This window comes from Leptopilina boulardi, unplaced genomic scaffold (genome assembly GCF_019393585.1).
Source record: "Leptopilina boulardi isolate dan_hultmark-lab unplaced genomic scaffold, ZJU_Lbou_2.1 LbouV2_80, whole genome shotgun sequence".
NCBI classification, from domain to species: domain Eukaryota; kingdom Metazoa; phylum Arthropoda; class Insecta; order Hymenoptera; family Figitidae; genus Leptopilina; species Leptopilina boulardi.
In genome coordinates this window covers 796,171-818,791 of record NW_026138028.1, presented here as the reverse complement: position 1 = coordinate 818,791, position 22,621 = coordinate 796,171, and the positions used below count along the sequence as shown (strand labels likewise).

General features: G+C 28.5%; 4 protein-coding genes across 6 annotated transcripts; 2 read left to right on the top strand and 2 right to left on the bottom strand.

Moving 5' to 3' along the window:
• Nucleotides 1–238: 238 nt before the first annotated feature.
• Nucleotides 239–4,306, bottom strand: LOC127290700 (CCR4-NOT transcription complex subunit 10). The gene is made up of 11 exons (XM_051319455.1): nucleotides 4,141–4,306; nucleotides 3,600–4,034; nucleotides 3,196–3,527; nucleotides 2,836–2,942; nucleotides 2,428–2,579; nucleotides 1,924–2,123; nucleotides 1,517–1,757; nucleotides 991–1,335; nucleotides 793–902; nucleotides 498–576; nucleotides 239–347 (listed from the first exon to the last, which is right to left on the bottom strand). The coding sequence occupies exons 2-11, from the start codon at nucleotides 4,015–4,017 to the stop codon at nucleotides 289–291; spliced, it is 2,043 nt and encodes a 680-aa protein (XP_051175412.1). The 5' UTR covers nucleotides 4,018–4,034; nucleotides 4,141–4,306; the 3' UTR covers nucleotides 239–288.
• A 252-nt stretch (nucleotides 4,307–4,558) lies between these two features.
• Nucleotides 4,559–16,825, top strand: LOC127290807 (neurexin-4). Of its 3 annotated transcripts, none has more exons than XM_051319615.1 (11): nucleotides 4,559–4,748; nucleotides 5,299–5,391; nucleotides 8,641–8,837; nucleotides 10,592–10,733; nucleotides 10,852–11,222; nucleotides 11,340–11,678; nucleotides 11,757–12,243; nucleotides 12,321–12,650; nucleotides 12,818–13,123; nucleotides 13,203–13,829; nucleotides 13,911–16,825. In XM_051319615.1, the coding sequence occupies exons 1-11, from the start codon at nucleotides 4,682–4,684 to the stop codon at nucleotides 14,762–14,764; spliced, it is 3,813 nt and encodes a 1,270-aa protein (XP_051175572.1). In that variant the 5' UTR covers nucleotides 4,559–4,681; the 3' UTR covers nucleotides 14,765–16,825. The 3 variants fall into 3 exon arrangements, with proteins under 3 accessions (XP_051175572.1, XP_051175571.1, XP_051175573.1); XM_051319614.1 differs by lacking the exon at nucleotides 8,641–8,837 and adding an exon at nucleotides 8,148–8,344; XM_051319616.1 differs by lacking the exons at nucleotides 4,559–4,748; nucleotides 5,299–5,391 and adding an exon at nucleotides 8,212–8,344.
• LOC127290808 (L-aminoadipate-semialdehyde dehydrogenase-phosphopantetheinyl transferase) lies at nucleotides 4,694–7,959 on the top strand. The gene is made up of 3 exons (XM_051319617.1): nucleotides 4,694–4,748; nucleotides 5,299–5,391; nucleotides 6,936–7,959. The coding sequence occupies exon 3, from the start codon at nucleotides 7,046–7,048 to the stop codon at nucleotides 7,877–7,879; it is 834 nt and encodes a 277-aa protein (XP_051175574.1). The 5' UTR covers nucleotides 4,694–4,748; nucleotides 5,299–5,391; nucleotides 6,936–7,045; the 3' UTR covers nucleotides 7,880–7,959.
• On the bottom strand, nucleotides 15,569–22,621 carry LOC127290809 (cell adhesion molecule DSCAML1-like). Its single transcript, XM_051319619.1, has 6 exons — nucleotides 21,842–22,621; nucleotides 18,595–18,761; nucleotides 18,285–18,495; nucleotides 18,073–18,200; nucleotides 17,777–17,945; nucleotides 15,569–17,454 (listed from the first exon to the last, which is right to left on the bottom strand). The coding sequence occupies exons 1-6, from the start codon at nucleotides 21,879–21,881 to the stop codon at nucleotides 17,348–17,350; spliced, it is 822 nt and encodes a 273-aa protein (XP_051175576.1). The 5' UTR covers nucleotides 21,882–22,621; the 3' UTR covers nucleotides 15,569–17,347.

Sequence of the window (22,621 nt, the reverse complement as noted above, 5' to 3'; positions counted from 1 at the left end):
AAAATATCAATTTGCTGCAGGAGAATAAAGTATTTGTCAAAAAGTGACGACAGTGAACTATGGTAGGGGAGCGTTCACAAAAAATGATGTCACACAATTTTACCTACTATATTTTCTTATAGAAAAAATACATTGTATCACGTTTAACTCCCTTTTCTGTGCGTGACATTATTTGTGAACGCTCCTTAACAAAACGCACTACTAATTGTATAGGAGTCTTGGAAAATAAATTTCATAATTACAAAAATTATTGCTTTATTTTTAATATCATAAAATTTATAAAATAAATTAAATAAAATATTGAGGATAATTTCTTCGAATAATTGAACGCCATTTATCAGTTCTACCTGTAACAGCAAGATAAATCGATTAAGTATTTTTAATCATTTCATTTTATTAATAGTATTTTTTTTTAAATAAAATAATAATCTTTCTAAGGAAATTTCACACAGGCAAATATGATTAAAAATATTAATAATTGGCAAAAATTATTTTACCTAAATGTAGTTCGATGTACAATGCCAACATAATCACATGAATTGGAACTTCATATTCTGTATTTTTAGATTTCCATAACTAAAAAGTAATTGCAAATGTAGGTTGTTAAACAAAACATTATGCTTAAATTTGATTCACAGTTAAAATAATAATAATTAGGTATTTCAACGTTATACTTCTTAAATATAATTACAGAAAACCTGAATTTCATGGCAAATTAATCGAATTATAAAAAAGGTGAAATAGATGACAGAACAGTTTTAACAGTTACTTATAACTCGAGTATTTTCTTACCTGTCCTATAATATCCGCTGATTTATCAAGTTGTCCACGAATTGCATACGCCACAGCCATGTTATAAAGTAGTACAGTTTTTCCAGTAAGTAAATTAGTTGGATACCAAGCTATTTATAAAAAAGAAGCAAGCTTAGAACATTGAATTTTAAATGATAATAATGATATTAAGAGTTAAGAAATAAAATATCAATATACATTTGTTTGCTTTTCTGTCAATTTCTTCTGCTTTCTCTTTATCAGCGTCCAAAGAGTCAGCAGATGTAACAGATATGTCAAGATCCAACAGTGTGTCTGGTTTTAAATAATCAATAGCTTCATTGATTCGATCTAAAAGAATAAGACTTTCTGCAGCATATAATTTTCCTAACATCATGTATGCACCTGGTAGATTGTTAATTGCTAAAAGATTTTTAGCATGTTTTAAAGCTGTTGTAAAATCTCCAAGGCACAATGCAGTATAAGAACTGGCAGCCAAAATACTTATTTTTAAATTTAAAGTTTCAATTATTGTTGTATTTGAAGATTGCAAATTGTGCTGACCTGTTTAAAAGTAATTAAAATATTCAGTTTTTTCAATATAATTTCCATAAAGAAATCAAGTAATTTTAATTTTTAGTAACTTTAAAATTTAAATTCGTATAAGTTGAAATTCTTAATTTTTGAGTTGTCAGATAAGAATAAATTGAAAAAACTAAAAGAATATTGTAAAAGTTGACATCACCTGTTACATTAGCAGGAAGCGTTTCCATGTCAATTGGTAATAGATGCAAGGCATTTTTCAAACATAACATTCCAAATTCTAAAGAAGGTTGAGGTATTCCGTAAGATAAACTTTTACTATGATAATTGGTATAATTGGATAATGATGATGTTAAAACAATTTTCTTATAGGCTCCTGAGATTACTACTTTTTGAACTAAATCTTGACGACGTTTCATAATATTAAAGTTTGATCCATTTGTCTAACAAAGAATGTTCATTAAATATAAGATTAAAATTTAAAAGAATTAAATCTTTTTTGAGTTTAATATATATAGAAACTAATAGGTACTGTCGTGATACAGATTTTTTTTTGTGTGAAAGCATGAATTGTAGAAAAATTTTTAATAAAGATTTTTAACAACTTACAGGATTATGATTAAATATACAACATTCAGCCAACCTCAACCATAGTTTAGGACTATTTTGTAATTTAGATACAGCCTTAATAAAACAATCAAATGCCTTCATACAATTTCCAGAAATTAGATAACATATTCCTAAGTTATATTGTAATTCAGAATATTTGTTCACTCCCAGTGTGTAAAGAGGTGGAGATGATAAAGGTTCTGAAAAAAAATAAAAAAAAAATATTTTGTTAAAATAAGTAATTCCAAAAATATTTCAACTTAAGCTTGAATAGCTTTCTAAATTTGAATGTTAAATTTGAACTTAAATTATAGTAACTATTCACAAGGAATTCAATGGTCATAAAATAAATATGGTAAACAAATGTTTTGACCATTTTTTATTTTTTAAGTAAAAAATTAGTCACATGTACGTTATTTATGTATACATGGACGTCTGTATTACTGATAATGATCATGTTGGAATAAAAAATAAATAAAATATCTATATGTAAATATTTTATACCTTTATCATCAATTTGTAAATTTTTTACAGCTTTCTCATTTTCTTCTAATGCTTTGTATAAATAAAAACAAGCTAAATTTGGTTTATCCAATGAATAATGTATACAAGCCATATTGTTGTAATATAAAACAGCAGCTGATTCTCCATAATCCCTTAAAATGAAAAAAATATTGTAAGCAAAGGAGAATTTATAATTAAGATCTATAAATTGTAAATGTAAATAATTATTTGCAAATATATTACATTAAATTATATAAGAAAATGATTCTGTTTTATTACTTAATGATATCTAAGTTACAAAAAAATTTTAAAAAGATTGAAACTGATTGGTAAATTTTTATTAAATATATATTTGATTTGAAAGTGTAGAAAAACTAAAAGAAAATAAATATTAATAGAAAAAAGTACTTGAACTGTCGTTGTTCTGGCGTTAATGCGTTTAAAAGCATCATTGCTTTGGCACATTTTCCTCTTAGATATTCTAAATTAGCAGCCAAAAAAATACTGCAAACATTCTATAAAAATAAATAAACAATTATAATGTCAAGGCAACTAAAATTTTATTAAGTAGGTAAAAGATAAAGACAAATCTAATTGATTCTTCTTTTTAATAAATATATTTGTGACGCGTCGCGAAGAAAGGGATCTAAGAAGCACACGACTTATGTTTGCTTCTAAGGTCCCTTTCTTCGCGATGCATCACATGTTTACATTAAATTTGCTCTAAGGTTGAAAAATAATATTATCTATTTAATGAAAACATCATACCATAGTTGTTCCCATATTTCCAAAATTTTTCCATTCCTTTTTACACAATTTCAACTGATTTGTAATAAGATATATTCTTATTTTACATTTCATTAATTTTATTCGAAAAGCATCGATTGCAATTTCAGAACTATCTTTTTTTGTCTCCTTCAATTCCCTTGAAGTTTTCACAAATTCCTCTTTATCTGTTAAAGTAACTTTTGATAAATCGGAAACTGTAAATTGTCTTTCAATATAATTAACTAAAGTTAAAGCAGCATCTGGTTGTCCTGTTGCAATATATAATTCAATCAGAAGTAAACACACTTTCTGCGCTAGACTTTCTTCTGAAACTGTAAATAATTCAATTTTAAACATTCACATTGAAATTTACTATTTTTTTAAAATAGATTTAAAATACTAACCTAATGGCTCAATTAATGAAAATAATCTAATCATTAATTGAAGTGCAGCTTTATATTGCCTTGTATGGTACAATAAAATTGCTTGATTATACCTCATAACGCATTTTTCAACATCATCGACAGTATCCATTGAATCTACACCCCATAGTTGACCACATATTGTATTTAGATTTTTTTTAAAGATTTCAGTTTGTTTCAAATTACTCTTAAAATATTCAGCTACTATTTTATTATGAATGACTTTCAAATCCTTTGGTCTTAAAATTTCTAATTTGTTTAAATACATCAAGCATGATACATAAGAACCTTTTTGAAAACCTGACAACGCATGTTGGGATAATTCGCGTTCTTCATCAGATATAACTGATGTTTCAATGTCTTTAATGCGTGGTTCAATTAATTCATTCATTTCAAACATTGATGAAAATCTAAAAACTTTGGAAATCAAATATAATTATTAATTAAAGGCACAATTTAAAAAAATTCGTACTGTACTGAAATAACAAAGAATAATAAAATATTTTTATCCTGGCCCGCTTACCATTAATTTACAAGTTTATTATCAATTTCATAAGGTTTTTGATGTTTTTTTTTCTTTTAATGTAGTATCTTATAAAAAAGCATAAATTGCCTTATAATAATAATAATAATAATAATAATAATTACATACTAAACGTAAATAAACAACCAACAATATATAGTACTGTATATAGTTAAATCTGTTAACCAGGTTTGTTTAGGTCGTTTTTAAATTCAATATGAACTGCGCACAAAGTACAATATCCGAAATGTGAAACTCTTAGGGTACAGTCACATGTTGCATGTACTTTTCGATTGTTACGCTCGTAGTGACAAATTTTAGAAACAACATTTTAAAGAAAACGTAACCATTCTCCCACTACAAGTTCTTAACAATTGGCTCCAGATGGCACTAAATCTGTTGGGAGTGACCCGATTGTTTTCCTGGCTGGTTGGTTGAGTCACAGTTATTTAATGTCTCTTGTGAATCACAATTCAATTTGATAGGGTTTTTATATACTTTGAAAAAATTTGTTATTATCCACTTGAAAAAAAACGATGTTATGATGAACGATCAAAAATATTTTGTGCTTCTCTTTTTAGTGGTTATAAGTCCAATTATTCAATCTTGTAAGTAGAAAAATATATTACTATTCAATGCATGTAGAAATAACTTTTATTATATGGTTTTATTAAAAAATATACTAAGTCTTCCTTGACCAAGCCCATTACACGCAATCAGACATAAGCATAAGTTTAATTATTCAGTAAAATAGTTATTAGTTAAGAAATAAATGCTTTTAATTCAACTAATAATTATTGACGATAATTTTTGTTTATTTGTATTTAATAAGATCCAAATATAGAATTTTTTTTATTTAAAAATTAATATATAACGTAGTTTTGTATATGTGTTACATTTTTATTTTGATGTTATTCTAATTTATCTTTGTATTCTTTGTAAAAATTAAACATCTTTTTTCAATTAGAAATTACAATTATGTATTGATGAAATAAATATATTACTTTAAATGTATTAAAGAATATATTATTAACTTAATATATGAGTAATTTTCCTTTTTATTTTCCACATCAAGTATCAATTATTCAAGTTATTTAGGTTGAAAAAAAATTGCTTTGATTTAAATGTTTTTTCCAATTTTACTTTATTTTATTGCAGATGAAGAATGCAATTTTCCTTTGCTCGAAAATGCTCATTTGTCAGCAACCACATCTTTATCTGAACGTGGACCAAACAATGCTAGACTCAATGGTAAATATAATGTTTATTACTTTGTTTTAATAATAAAATAATAAATATATAATGAGAAGGTCTAAAAAAGCAAATATTAAAATAATAATTTATATAGTTAAATTTAATTTATAAATATTTTTATAAATGCTAGATATTATTGTAAAGAATGAATTTACATTTAAATCCCATTATTGAGATTCGTTTATTAAGTTGAAATTATATAATTGCAAACATAAAAATTTTTAAAATGACTAAACTTTTTAGTATTTGCTGAATATATTATTTTCTACAAGTTAATTAATCCTTTTCATTATATTATTTTTGTATTAATTAATATCTATTCAGGTGCGTCAAAAATTTCTAGCAAGAATGATTATTATAAAAATCTCTTCAATTATCCGTATTTAAAGTTTGTTATTATGTGCACTTATTTATAAAAGAGCACATGTTGGCATGCAAGCTTGTATTTTGTTTATATATATATATAATTCGTTTTGTTTATTTTCATAATTTTTCATTCAAACAATTTTTTATTAATTCGTAAGTAGTTTAAAATAAGAAAAGAACTTTAATATTTACATACATGTGCGAACGGACCTTTACGGAAGTTCAAATTCACTTTGATTTAAAATTATTATATTAATTCGATAAAAACTTGATACCCAACGGTCTTGAAATTTGCAATCAATAACCGAAAAATAGTATTTCGAATTTAATTTAGATTTAATTATAAAGTAAACCTGAAAATTGAAGCGTAATGTGATCTTTGTTTCGGGTCTATAGGTAACGAATGAAAATAAAAATCAATTCTGTTTTCATTTATTTAAAACTAATGAATTGGGTCAAAGAAACTAAAGCTGTAAGGACTATTTTACTTTATCTTGAGCATATTATGCCCTCACAGTCACTAAAATTTACGGCAATTCTTATTATGAAATTGAAATTATTTAAATTTTATAAAAATCTCCTCATGTTCTTTCTTTACTTTTGCTCAATTTTTTTTAACAAATAAATTTTCCTCTATGTATGTATGTATGTATGTAGGGTTGCTAATGATTTTCAATATTTTACTTTCATATAATTTTAAATTATAAAATATTTTTAATTTTAAACACCTGTAAAAACTAATTTAACAACAAATGAATCAGGATAATTTATTTTCATTTGATAATATTATGTTGAATGATTTAAGACTATACGATAAAACTTGTTTATTACACTGGAGTACATTTATGAAAGAAATTAATAATCTTTATGCATTCGGGTGTTCCTCAAACAAAACATCACCCTTAATTTATTACGTGCCATACAGCAGTTGTTCTAAAATTATGAAATAACAGAATCTAAATAGACAGTTCAATATTTTATCCTAGTGACCGTTATTGTTAAATCGAATATCTGGCGACGAATATAGAAGACGTACATAAATCCCGTAATGCTAGAAGGAGGAATAAAACCTGATTTTATGGATCATTCCATTATATTTCACCTAAAGTCGTTGTGGACTATTTTTAGGTTTTAATTTTAAATTAATAGTAAAGACACCTGTCTGTTTGCTGCAGGTGGATGCTAGGAACTTGCCAAGTTTACCTGAGTGATCAACGTACAAAGCAGATTGCATTTTAAGAATCAATAACTTACACAGCGCAAAAGAATTATTTAAATAATAAAAATGATTAGTGTTAGGTGGGCCTTTAATTGGGCAAATTGGCACCCAACGGAAAAAGAATTTACGCGGATAATGTCATATGTTCAAGTTGATGAAAAAGAAAGATTAGGGAAATTTGTATTCAGAAAAGATGTTAGAGCATCTCTTATTGGTAGATTAATGATACGAAAATTTGTCAGTGAATATGCTTGCGTTCCATATAATGAAATTTTTCTCAGGAGAGACAAACATAACAAACCTATTTATGAAAATACAAATAAATTAATATCATTTAATGTTTCTCATCAGGGAAATTTTACTGTACTTGCAGGAGAAACTAGAAATGTAAAATTAGGTATTGATGTTATGAAACTTGAATACACTGGTGGTAAGCGATTATCAGAATTCTTTCGATTGATGGATAAAAATTTTTCACCACTAGAATGGAATGAAATTAAAGGAGGAGATGCATGTACTTCAGAGTTAGGGCAAATTTCAATGTTCTGTAGACATTGGGCGTTGAAGGAAAGTTATGTTAAAGCACTAGGTGTGGGTATCGTGATTGATCTAGAAAAAATCGAATTTAGAACTTGCAGTAAATTAAATGAAAACTGTGTAGTCAGCGATACAAGTTTATATATTAATAATGTTAAACAAAATTGGATTTTCGAGGAATCTTTATTAAATTCTGATCATTGTGTTGCTGTAGCAATTCAGAACACTAATGTAGTTGAAAATCTAACAGATTTATTATTTGAAGAACTTAATATTGAAAAATTGATAGAAAATGCTATTCCTCTTATAGAAGAAGATCAGAAATATTGTTCACAATACTTTGCTAAAAAAGAAAGACCATGAAAATAAATTATATTTTTTGTATATTGTTTGTACTGAAATAAAACTGGAAATAAAATTACAACTATCTGTTGACACGTCAAGTTAGTGTTTTTTTGCATTCTGTAAACGAAACTCCAATGTATTAATAAAGTAATTTCTTTAAAAAAAATAATGAAAGTAAAATATTGAGATTGTAAATAAGTATTCTCTCTTAATTGTTATTTATTATATGTATGAGTTTAGTTATTTCGCTTGCATGAGTATTTTTGTAAGTATTGTTGTGGCGTAGGCGGATTCGCATGGACAGCTCGCAGTTCAGATTTTGATCAGTACCTTATTATTGACCTGGGTCAAACTATGAATATCACTTCAATTGCGACCCAAGGTCGAGCACATCAGAACGAGTTTGTCATGGAATATGGTATCAGTTATGGTACTAATGGTCGCGATTACGTGTCTTATAAAGAAACAGATGGCAACATAAAGGTAAGTTAGGTCTTCTCTATATTCTTGTTGTCACTGTTTGCATGGGAACATGATAATTCTTTATTTGAATTTGCTTAATGCAGGCCAATTGACATGAAAAAATTAATTAATAGATGCATAAAAGCATGTGTTGGTATCTTATGGAAGCTTTTAGAAATTAGACTGTGTTGTACTATGAAAATGTATATAAATAGAATAAGATATTCATTTGTTAACTGAAACCATTTCTGACTTTTATCTGCTTTGCTTATCACCTTTCTTAACTTTTACGCTGGTCTTGGGGTTGGGCTTTGCAGGGGAATCTGCGTGGTCACCAGAAGTTAGCAGTTATGATCAGCACATTACAATGGATCTTGGAGGTCGATTTGAAATTCGCAGCATATCAACTCGAGGTCGTGCACATACTAATGAATATGTCACGGAATACATTGTCCAGTATTCTGATGACGGTCAAGCGTGGATCAGTTATGAAAGCCAAGACGGCGTAGATGAGGTATTGAAAAAATATAAAAGATATTTATGATGTCAATTATATTTGAGGCAGAAATACAACAATTTAAAGAAATTATACTTTATAATGAGTCAGAATTTTTTAACTGGTCCACTAAAAAAGTGACTTGACTAATTTATAATGTATTCTTTTATACAATATTCAATTAAAAGTTGATTTAAAATTTTTTCTAAAAGTATTTTTAAATATTAATCAACCGTGTGCAGGATTTAAAATTTTGCATGTTTTTTTAGTTTACTAATATTTTCATCTAGGTTTCTATTATTTCTCTTATTAACTTTCTACTGATTTAATTAATATTATTAAGTACTGTAAACTTGGGTAATCCTAGAATAACATTTGTAAATCTTCTATACTGTAAGTAGAAAGTTTCTTAAAAATTTCATTAAACAAACAACTTAACAAAACTTAAAACAACGACTGGTACCAGTTGAATCCGCAAAATAATTAATTATAATATTAAGAAAACTAAAACTGAACAAATTCTAGAGTTACTCCAGTTTACGGTACATTAATAATTAGCGGACACGCTTCATAATTTATTTGTAATTCACTTCGCATATGAAATTAATTTATATTATTTCACACACAATACTAACACTATTATTATTAATATAATTATTGCATTCCGTATAAAGTGATGACCAATTACGGGAGTTGTCACCCCTGTGCTGTGTTATTTCGAAAAACGTCCTGTCCTTCTCCAAAAGTCTAGGATCTCAACGAATACTTGACCCCAGGCTGCTCTGTTTAAATGGTCTCTTGTAATATAAATAGTTAATACTAAATTAAATGTCCAAATCAAATACTTAGTTTCACTGAATGTAATTTATGCCTGACCCCAAACTAATGAAACCTGTCCACCTATTTTGAAAGTCGTGATCCGTAAGTTCCTTTGTTAAGATAAAAACCAATGTTCCTGTGATCTCTCTAAAAACCATTGATCATTACCTTTGATCTAGTTTCGTCTTCTCCTTTGGACCGTATGCAGAAATCTGGGTTTAAGAATCATCTGGTTTAGTCAATAAATCATACTTGGTTTCAGCCCCCATATTGCCCTTCTGCAATCCGAAAGGCAGTGAAGAAATTGCTGTATATTAGAATACGAAATGCAGCTTCTTATCTAAAATTACTCCCAGATACTTAACCGAATCAGAAAAAGAAATTTCTAATCCATAAAATACTGGTTTCCTTAATTTAGGATTAGATTGGCATTTCTATTATTTCAAAGAGCGTCTCTATCAAGAACTCTCTTGTAATAATCAGGAAATTATCTGCACAACTGTGTGTATAATAGGCCTATAGGATGAAAATTTTCTGGGTTCTCTTCTTATGAGCCTCTGTCAAGTAACATACTTTTGATCCACTTAATTGGTGGCTTCGGCTCTCCACATTTCCTGGTAATTGATCCTTAAATAAAGAAGACATGTTTTACCAAATACATTTGAAAAATTCGATAAAATACAAGTAGTAATGTGGAAGTATTAATTTTTTCCTTTGGTAAGTCAAGGGGATATGGGATTCCTTTTTTATTTAAATGCATTTTATTAGAAAAATAGTATATGCATTCGGGAGGAAAATGATTATTGACTTTTGTGTTTCTATCACTTTCTTTCCTTGTTGCATAATATACTATTCTTATGTAGGTATAAATTTTCATATTTAAAACGAGTACTTAGTTTTTTATTTTGTAATGAAATTCTATTTACTAAAAGCATTTGTAATTTTATTTTTAGATGTTTAAAGGTAATGTCAACGGAGATACAATTAGATTAAATAAATTTCAAGTTCCAATAATCGCACAGTGGATTAGAATAAATCCTACAAGATGGAGAGACAGAATATCACTTAGAGTTGAACTCTATGGATGTGAATATGGTAAGGCAACCAATTAACACCAATTTCTGTATTACATTTGAATTTGTGTCATTAAACCTGGTGAATATGATAATAATTATTAAGAGTATAGAGGTAATGCTACTTTAATTTTTTACAGTATCTGATGTACTATCATTCAATAGTTCTTCTATGTTACGATTGGATTTAATGCGAGAACCTATTGAAACTGATGGACATTCAATTCGTTTTCGATTTAAGACTAATAATGCTGATGGAGTAATGGTATATTCTCGAGGAACACAAGGAGATTTTATAGCATTACAATTGCGTGACAATAGAATGTTACTAAATATTGATCTTGGCTCAGGAATAATGACAAGTTTGTCAGTGGGAAGCCTTTTAGATGATAATATGTGGCACGATGTTATAATTGCTAGAAATCGAAGAAACATTGCTTTTTCAGTAGACAGGGTGTTAATAGAGGGTAAAATAAAAGGAGAGTTTCACAGATTAGACTTAAATCGAGTAGTAAGTTTCATTTTTTAAATCTTATGAATGTAAATGTTTCGTTAAATATTGCATCACAGTTTTTACTTTTCATACTAAATTTAATAAAAGTTAAAAGAATCTAACGTCATATTTTAGTTTTACATTGGAGGCGTTCCTAATATGCAAGAGGGCATTGTTGTTACACAAAACTTCACAGGGTGTATAGAAAACTTTTACTTTAATACAACGAATATAATCAGCGAAGTCAAGAAAGCAGAAGAATATGGAGATTACATGCGATACCAGAGAATAAATTCTCTTTACAGTTGTCCAGAACCACCTATAATTCCAATAACTTTCTTAACTTCTGGTTCTTACGCAAAGTTGAAGGGATATGAAGGTGCGTCATCTCTTAATGTTTCCCTTTCGTTTAGAACTTATGATGAAGAAGGAGTGATTTTGTATCATCGATTCACTTCTCCAGGATTTGTTAAGGTAATTAACATGGAATATTGCAATCAATATTAATATTCAATACTTAATGTTAAATTTTATAATACATTATTGTTGCAGATGTACATTGAAGAAGGTAAATTGAAAATAGATATTCAGACCCATAATTATCCAAAAGCAATTTTGGATAATTTTGATGAAACTTTCAATGACGGTAAATGGCATCAGGTAATATTGACTATTACTAAAAATTCTGTTATTTTAACTGTTGACGGTCGAACTATGAGAACAACGCGTCTTTTGGAAATATCAACAGGCGGTATTTATTTTATCGGTGGTATGGAAGGTAAAATTTCAAATATGATAAATCATCGAGGATTTGTTGGTTGTATGCGAGTTATCAGTATAGATGGAAATTACAAATTGCCAACTGACTGGAAAGAAGAAGAATATTGTTGCAAAAATGATATAGTTATTGACGGCTGTCAAATGGTGGATCGTTGTAATCCAAATCCTTGTAAGCATTCTGGAATTTGTCACCAAACATCTGAAGAATTTCTTTGTGATTGTGACAACACTGGTTATTCCGGTGCTGTATGCCATACGTGTAAGTTAAAATTAGAATTTCAACTCAATATCTAGTCATTGTGTTTATACAATTTTTAATCATTGTAAAATTTACAGCAATGAATCCCTTGTCTTGTGAAGCATATAAAAATACCAATTCCGTTAATCAACGAGCGGACATTAAAATCGATGTTGATGGAAGTGGTCCTCTACGTCCATTCCCAGTTACGTGTGAATTTTATGCAGATGGACGAACTGTCACTGTCTTACATCATAGCAATGAACAGCCTACTCCAGTAGATGCATATGAAGAAGCTGGTTCTTTTATACAAGATGTAAATTATGATGCGGATCTTGATCAGATTGAAGCTTTGTTAAATGTATCTACAACTTGCAGACAGAAAATTAATTATGCTTGCAAACATTCTCGTCTTTTCAATACACCAAGTAAGTAACCTATACATTATTAAAGTCAAAGAATTTGAAACATGTTCTTACTATAAAATCAAAGAATGGAAGAATGTTTCAACAATATTTTCAAGTCTTCTATTTCTTATTCAGAATTCTCAGTTGTATTAAGATGTCAAATTACAAAACTCGTTGATTTTTTTCAGTATCACAAAATGAACCTTTTAGACCTAACTCTTGGTGGGTTAGTAGACGTAATCAAAAAATGGACTACTGGGGTGGTGCTCTACCTGGATCGCGTAAATGTGAATGTGGAGTATATGGAACTTGTGCAGATCCTAATAAATGGTGTAACTGTGATGCTGGTTTCGAAGGTTGGCTGGAGGACGGCGGCGATATTATAGAAAAAGAGCATTTACCCGTAAAACAATTACGATTCGGTGATACAGGTACAGCTCTTGATGAAAAGGAAGGGCGTTATACCTTGGGACCATTAATATGCGAGGGTGATGGTATGTATTTATTTATTTTTTTTTTTAATTGTACATAATAGTTACTTAATTTGAAACTAATTAAATGAAATTGTTACAGATTTATTTATAAACGTAGTAACTTTCCGCATTACTGATTCAACCATTAATTTACCAACATTCGATATGAGTCACAGTGGTGACATTTATTTTGAATTTAAAACAACAATTGAAAATGCAGTAATGATATTTAGTAAGGGTCCATCTGATTATATAAAAATATCAATCAATGGAGGAAATCAAATTCTTTTCCAATATCAAGCTGGTGGAGGTCCTTTAACTGTTTCGGTACAAACATCCTACAGATTAGCCGATGATCGTTGGCATACAGTTTCCGTTGAACGCAATCGTAAAGAGGCAAGAATTGTTCTTGATGGCGCATTGAAAAGCGAAGTAAAAGAACCCGAGGGTCCAGTTCGGGCACTTCATTTAACTTCTGACCTAATTGTAGGCGCTAACGAAGATTACAGAGATGGCTATGTTGGTTGCATTCGAGCGTTATTATTAAATGGACAACTTCAGGACTTGAGAAGTTACGCAAGACGAGGATTGTATGGAGTGAGTGAAGGCTGTGTTGGAAGATGTGAAAGCAATCCTTGTTTAAATAACGGAACATGTCACGAGAGATACGATAGATATACTTGTGATTGTCGTTGGACTGCTTTCAAAGGACCAATTTGTGCTGACGGTGAGTTTTTTTTTAAATAGAATAATTATTGGCAAATAAAATAAAATTAGTGAATCTAAAATTATTAATTTTCTTTTTCAGAAATTGGCGTTAACTTAAGACAAAATCAATTAATTAAATACGATTTCATGGGTAGTTGGCGATCAACAATATCCGAAAAAATTAGGATAGGATTCACCACTACAAATGCAAAAGGATTTCTTTTAGGACTGTTTTCAAATATTTCTGGTGAATATATGACTATTATGGTATCAAACAGTGGACATCTTCGAGTGGTATTTGATTTTGGCTTTGAAAGACGAGAAGTGATATATCCTGTAAAACGTTTTGACCTAGGACAATATCACGATGTTCGAATTAGCAGAAAAAATGCAGGATCTACTTTGGTGATTCAAGTTGACAGTCACAAGACATCAGAATTTAATTTCCCTATTAAAGATTCAGCTGATGGTCAATTTAATAATATTCAATATATGTATATTGGAAGAAATGAATCAATGACTGAAGGTTTTGTTGGTTGTATATCGAGAGTTGAATTTGACGATATATATCCATTAAAACTATTATTCCAAGAAAATGGTCCATCAAATGTTAGATCAATTCCTGGTGCACTTCCTGAAGATTTTTGTGGAGTTGAACCAATTACTCATCCACCTGATATTATCGAAACACGTCCACCTCCAAATGTTGATGAAGACAAAGTCAGAGCTGCATACAATGAAACTGACACTGCTGTTTTAGGTAGTGTTTTGGCATTGCTCTTTATTCTTTTGGCCATAATGGGTGCACTAATTGCAAGATACATGTCACAACATAAAGGTGAATATCTAACACAGGAAGATAAAGGCGCAGAAATAGCTTTAGATCCAGATTCTGCAGTTGTTCATTCTACAACTGGTCATCAAGTGCAAAAGAAGAAAGAATGGTTCATTTAAATTAAATGAAACCTATGTAAAAAGGAAAATGCTGGTCCATGGATAAATTAAATTTTGTAAAGATTTTTATACAAATATTTTCTAAGGTAATTCATCTTCATTGTCAAACTGGCATACTTTTTATAACTTGTAATTTAAGTCGGATTCAAATTTTTTTTCGAAAGATACTAAACTAATTTTTCTTATTTACATTTAGTCCAAGACTTATTTTAAAATTTTATTAGAGTCAACTTTTTCTATTGTAAATTTTATTTGTCAAAGGACGTTCAAAGTTTGCTAAGTAATATATATTAGATTTTTTTATTCTATACTCACGAAGAGATTAAATATGATCCCACTAAATAAGGAAACATAAATTTAATTTGTGATTTTTTCTAAATTTGGATAGGTGATCTTACTATTTTTCCTGTGTCAAATGGAAATTTACAGTTTATATTATTTTTTTTAATCATTAATATTAGTAGACAACGGAAAAAGTAAATATTCATTTTTCCAAACTTTCCAATCAGAAATAATAAATACATGACAGTAACAATTCAAGTCAATATTATAATTTTTTAACATTGCCTTTACAGTCAGCTCTCATTATATCTACTATTTCGTGTATAAATTGTATAAAATGTACAATGCACATTATATAATTTAATTTATTTTAATAATGGAGTCGTTCGCTCATAATCGATTCCAAAAGAATCGCATTTCATTCAAGTAATAATTTTACAGCGAATTACCAATCAACCAAATAGTCTCTGAAGTTGTGCATTCTACAACGGGTATTAAAAAGTTTTTTTTATAAAGTATACATTTAATTTTTTTAAGTAGTGGAAAGTTTAGAATTAAAAAATTATTTACTTTTTAAAATCATGTCAGTTATATTAGTAAAAGTACAAAATAGAAATGTTGCCAACGTTCATAAATCACAAGAACATTTGCATTAATCTGTAACAGTTTTATATTTAAAAATAATTTGCCAAGAAGAAAAGACAAAAAAGTAAAAAGATTAGTGATAGTTTAGACACTTAAATTTACATAAAAACACAAGTTTTTAAAAAATATTTTTATATCATATCAAATTTGAATAGTGCAATATGGGATATGTGATTTATATACGTACGACATATTTTGTAACTGTAACTTATCTTTTTAAAAATCCCTAATGAAGACTTAATTAAAATTTTAAACAATGATGACGTTACTTTCTTTAAATTTAGAACAAAATAAAATGTTTGTTCGATATAAGTGTAACTAGTAGTCGCTTCTGGTATAATTAATAAAAATTTATCTATTTAATTTAAATTCTTTAAAAAGCTGATATCGATATTTATCTTATACATATAGGTATGCCAAACTTGTAATTATATAAGAAAGGTATATTTAAAATAAGAATGGGCTAAAACAAAAAACAAAAATGTATTTTAATATAAATTCCTAAAGAAAATTTGGAAATGCTTCAAAATAATATTGAATAAAACTGATTTAATTATAATAAATATTTTGGCCCTACCATAAATTTATTTTTTGAAACATTTGTGTAAACGACACTTTTGTATCTTTAGATTTTGTAAGGCAATTCGATATCAGCGTAAAACAGTATTTGTTGTAATTTTTACCGTCCAAACTGTATTTTACTTTATTTTATCTTATTATTGTGCGTTTTTCTCACTATTAGTTTACAATCGTCTTTTTCAAAAATTGTTTCTTTTTTTATTTTTATATTCTGTTTATTAATTTGCAGAATTTTAGTTTTTAGAATTATTTTTTGAATAACGACGAAAAAGTAAAGAATGCCTCTAGTAATGAGAAAGTGATTTATAGGTTTACAAAAAAATTGTACATCTGTGCGTCAGAATTTCATCCATTGGTTTAGATATACATGTATAAAGAACCAGTCTGGATAAAATCTAGTGATTTTACAAACTAGTAGAAACCTGCCACACAGGTATACTATATACTGGTATACATATTATAATAAATTATAAATAAGATTTCTGTAATTTTAGTTTTGAGTATTTTGTTGTATGTATTAATACTTTAATAAATAAACATATACAAAATTTTTTAGCCATTTTGAGTATGCTTTTTCTTGCTTTAAGTTTGTTATAGATAAAATTTAAATAATAAATTCTTTTCGGTTTTCCGAGGTTTTCCTCTTCCCTGGTTTGTAGAAAATTCACAATTATCGACACTCGTAAAATATGTGACAAGGATGGAGGTGTCAAAGCAGATTAAGCAACATGATTTGTGCTATCATGAAAATGAAAAGAATTGAAAAATTCCCCAACTGCACACAAATTTGAAGCAATATTGGTATCATTATTGCAAAAATGATGGAAACATTAGGTTGTAAATTAAAATAAAGATAAGCTTTTTAATTCAACTATAAGAATCTTTTATCTAAGACCAAGTAATATTTATTTTTGTTCTCTGTTCAGAAGAGTTTTTATTTTTGTACATGAAGAAATTGTGTTGTCTGTTATATAAGAAGGTCTAAGTATTTGAGCTTGCATAACATTATACATACAATTATAATCGACATCAATGAAATGTCATACTGTCAAAAATCTCACATCTTCGTCTGTTTATTCAGTGATCATAAATGAAGAAGGCCAGTAATGATGCGAGGAACATCACAAAGGGACGATTCCCCAACTTAAGTTGACCTCCATGCTGCATTGCTGCTGGGTGCTCCCCTGAAAAATAAAATACGTCGTCAATACTCCTTTTTTCTTAAAAATCATGAGTTTTCATTTTAATTAAGGTTCTTTGTCTGGGTTAAATACAATGTCAAGTTGTTTATGACGGCAGTTTCAAAACTCTAATTTCTGTTGAGAATTTGTAGTCGAGTGGTTATGGAAGGTTTATTCGTTTCGTTCACTAAACGGAATCAAAACTAAGTTGATTATGAATTAGACTTGATTCAGGCAAAACTAAACAAAGTTGACTTTTGATTTTGTGTTGATTTTGTGAAGATTCCTGAAAAAAGATAGTGAAATGGAAACCAATCATACGCACCATTCAGAACATGAACAGAAATCGTTTGTCTGTTGGCGTTGCTAGGATGACAGGTATATTCACCACTGTCCGTTGATTGTGCTCGTTGAATTAGAAGGTATGAGGTGGTAATTTCACCCTTTTCCGTGATTACCGACACACCACCCCTTGGACTATCGTAATTGATCTCCTAGAGGATGTGAACAAGAGAAGACATTATCTTCAAAAATCATATCTGGAAACTGGTTTCATGTACGGAAAAATGTAAAATCAATAACTATTAATTTCAATAGAATTTAATTATTTTCTAAAGATACCTCGTGATTGTGTGTCCAGAAAATAGAAGAGGGTGGTTCTGGACTATGCCTGACTACGCAAGTTAGATTCATGGTGCTACCTTTATTTATGTACATTTCTGGGCTTCCTACGATTGTAGTAATCGGTTCTAAAAAACAATTATTCAACATTTAATATATGATGTGTTTTCATGAAAATAAAAGCGGAGCGGGCGACATAAAAGAAGATCTACCGACAACCGCCAGATGCATTGAGTGTCCTATAGGTGGTGTTGTAGAAACCTGACATTCGTAAGTTCCGGAATCTCGAGGTTGAGGATATTTAATTTGAAGGGTCCAATCTTCTGTTCGAGGGTAATTTGAAGCCACGAATCTCTGATCTGACGTATAGGTATCGATTCCTACTGTCAGCAGATGTATATCTCTGTGCCTTATCCATGAAACCTACAAAAGGATTAATTGATTGTCATTTGTCGTCGATAAATATTGTACGCTAGCTTTTTTTATAAATTTCTAAAACTAATTTAAATTATTAATACTTACTGTACGGTCTTCTAAATTACGAACACGACAGTTCAATTGAGTAGTTTTGCCAACTAATGCCGTTACATTTTGAGAAGCAGATATATCAAAATATGGATTTTGACTTGAAAAGTCAAGTTTCTGCTCTCTCTGCAAGTCGCCGTTGTTGCTCCAGCATCGAGCAAATCCTGCGACAATTAATGTAAGTCAGACCATTGATTAAATTGATTATTAAAATAAAAAAGTTTATTACATAACTGAATTTCTTTTTTAATAACCCATAATTTTTAAACTCAGATGAATAGAACAATTCAATTATGGATTTAGAATCCTTTTGAAACTAAAAGTATTTAGGTACTTAATTTAAAAGAACTATACCACCGAATTGACCTGAGTGGCAATAAATATAAGTTCGCTGAAGGCTTACTGAAACCAATGAGCCGTAAATGTGTTTCTAGTTATTCTGTATCGGTAGGGTATATCAAAATTTTATCTCACATTAACTAATAGATTTTAATAATTTCTTTTTAAAATGTTGTTCTTTCACTCGAAGGCTAAAATTTTCAAAATTAAATATTTTCTTGTTTTCAAGTAATTAATTTTTAAATTTTAGTTAGAGGGCTCGACCTCTTAATGACACCCTTAAATACAATGCATGGGTGTAGTACGTATATATGAAAAAATTCAAAAATTTTCTTCCAGATTAATTAACTTTCACTTTAGAGTTAGAAATATCTCTTTGAATACCTAAATCTTTCTGTGAAATTCTTTTAGTGCTGTGTAATTCAGAGTTTTATTTCATAAAATAATTACGCCAAAAAAAGTTTGCAGCAACCCTTTAAAGTGACCCAATTATGCTTGGGTGGAGAAAAACGTTTAGTTCCCAAGAAGTCTTTCATAGAAAGCATAAAAACGTTGTGACTTAGGACAATACATTTGCACATCCTGTAAATTACTATGTTGTCAAAAGGGGTGGAACCATCTGCAAATAATTATATAAATTTAAATTCTTGTAATGATAATGATAATAATAATAATAATAATAATCTTCTTCTTGATGATCTTCGTAAAATTGAGAAAATAGATTCATCTTGCATTTCCAGTGAGTTTAATACGGATTATAAAGGAGACAATGAAGCAGTAGTTGCTTGTAGTCGAGAAAAAAATTCATTTGTCAACTGTTACACAATCAGTTTATAGCTTTGTAAAATTAAAAGCAATAACAGACGGTTTTTGAATCTTCTCCCTATTGTAAATTCTCACATGGGATCACATATGTATATGATCATACATGTTTTCTCATACGGGATCTTACATAGAATTTTATATGGAAGCTCATGAGACAAATCCCATGAGAATTGATGATGTTAATCTAAATGTTCTGTCTCATTAATCATTATTAATCTTGATTTTTTAAAATTGTTTTACACAACCTGATTATTTTCTTTTCAATAACAAGCCTTTGATAATCCTATAATCATACATTTTTTTATTATTTATTACTTAAATATCTTGTGAGCAAATTTTTTTTACTTTTTCCTGAACGCGGCTCTGCCTCTGGAGCTCTTAAAGGGGAATAAACCCTCTGAACTCCCTCTCCGCCCTCGTACACACTCCAATGTATGTTTGTCAAACAACAAACTGCAAACATCGGCCGCGGACGTCAAACGAGTGCTTTGATGAGCCGTAACTCAATATATTATAACATTATTCATTTAAATAGAAATAAGTATTAAAAATCTTCTATTTTAAATCATATCCACCTGCTATAAATTGTATATCTTTTCCTTCAAATTATGTAGAATTTTGCTAATTTGCGAAATTCCGTGGCGCGTTTCTGATATCTCTAGGATATCGTCATCTACTTTTGCGAATTTAGACCATAATAAATAATCACATAATTGCTTTGTTAAGACTTTTAAAATTATTTAAACTTAAGAATTATTTTGAAAATAATGCATAAAAATTAATTTTGATTAAAAACATTATAATTAAACATAAAAACAATAAATTGTTTGTTTTCTTAATTATTTTTTATAATAAAGTATTTTAAATAAGAGCACTTTTTTCTACCAATGAGAGAGAGAGGTGCAACATTTTATGCCGTTCATTGGCAACTCTTAGCCACGTGCCTGCATCTCGTGCTGACTAAGTGAAAATTAGTTAGCACGTTTTTCAAGAAGACGAGGTCCGGAATTTTGGTGAGTTCTTCTCAATTATTTAACCCAGATACCACCCTCTTTTCTAATAAGTTAACAAGAAGTTAATTAACTTTCATGAATCCCCCCTTTTTTTCTTTCCTTTGTTAACTTTCTGGTAGTTATCAATGATTTACTATAGTAATGTACAAAGGATTGTTTGTAAAATATTTAAGTGTATAAGTTTTGGACTGTAGTTTTAAATTTTTTCAAAAAATATTTCCAAGCAAAGTACTCTAAATAATTACATGAGAATTTCTTGGAAAATAAAACCATAAGTTTTGCTAAATGGGACATTCTACTATTGAAGCTGACAACCTCGATCTTGATTTCTTTTCAAATGAAAATTGATTACTCTTAAATATTATTAATTTATTAAAAATTCATTAAACAATGGAAAATATACTCCTATTTTCCTATGTTTAATGTATTTTTGATAAAATTGTAATTTAAATTTAAAAAAGATTATTTAAATTTAATATTTTACCTACAATTTTCATATACAATAAAATTCCCAAGTTTTGACAAAATCTAATTCAAAAGTTGCCGATTCTATGGAATGCCTCTAAAATTAAACAAACATTCCCTAAGCTTTTCGTATGAAAGTATCGGAGATTGGGAATCAACTTTAGAAAATGTTGAAGAAATTTTTTATTCTGTGTGGTTAATTAATTTGCACTGTCGAAAAAGTTCTTTTCCATTTATCCAACAGAATAAAAATATTAAGTTTTATTGTGAAATTTAAAGTTTGGAATAATCTAATTAAGAACTCCTCTTGTGGGAACTAAGGTATAGAATTACTTTAAAAGTACAACGGTAAACAGTGGATCTATTTGAAAGTATATAAATTAAATTACGATAAGTATTTTAAAATGACTCTTATAAGTTTTGTTCATTTCTTTCTTCTTCTAAATACCATTTAGCATCAATAGAATACTTTTTTATTAAAAGAAAAATTCAATTATTGGCCTTTTTGAAAACTAAATATAGACTAGTATTGGCAATATTAATAAATTTGTAATTAATTTAATAAGAGTTAAATGCTATTTTATTATCAAAAGAAATCTTACTTGCAAAAAGTATACTTAAAGTCAACAGGACGCTCTTCATTTTTTTAAATTTCTTCTTTCTAACCACCAAATCTGCTTCATACTCATTCTATTCTTTCATAATAATCGTGATGTTTATGAAAATCTTGATCTAAAGATACCTTTGTACAATTCCTCATCACTCATCAACTAAATAATTAAAACCTCCAAAGTGTCTCCCACAGTAGATAATCTCATCTACTTCACCTTGAATGTGTAATTCACAGCATATAATTTTAAAAATGTAAACCATTTCATAGTCAACAAGATATCATCATATTAATAGAATTCTATTTTTATCATACATAATGTCATTTGAGTAATTTTTTTATTTACTTAGATAATAAAGTAAGTAATCTTCTTAAAAATTATGTTTAAAACAAGATTTCATTTTTGCTTTGGAAAAATCTAACACTTAATACGAAAATTTTACACTTTCACATACGATCTTATTTCACGCATCACTGATTTCCTTCTGTCTTTCGTTTACAAATGAGAAAATTGTATAAGATCTCATCCGCCCTTCGAAGGAGTTAAGCTTTTTCATTGTCGGATATACAATAATAACAAAGAAAAAACAATTGTCATTTTTGTAAAAAAGACTTTATTTTAAATTCTTGAATAAAAATCTTATATTATTTTTTTAAGTTCATTTGTATTCGTAATAGATTTGAAAGCCTACACACCAAAGAAAGTCATATATATGAAGCGTTACTTGAAAAGGCCTCTAAGCGTACTGATGTGAAATTCCACAAAGTGGAA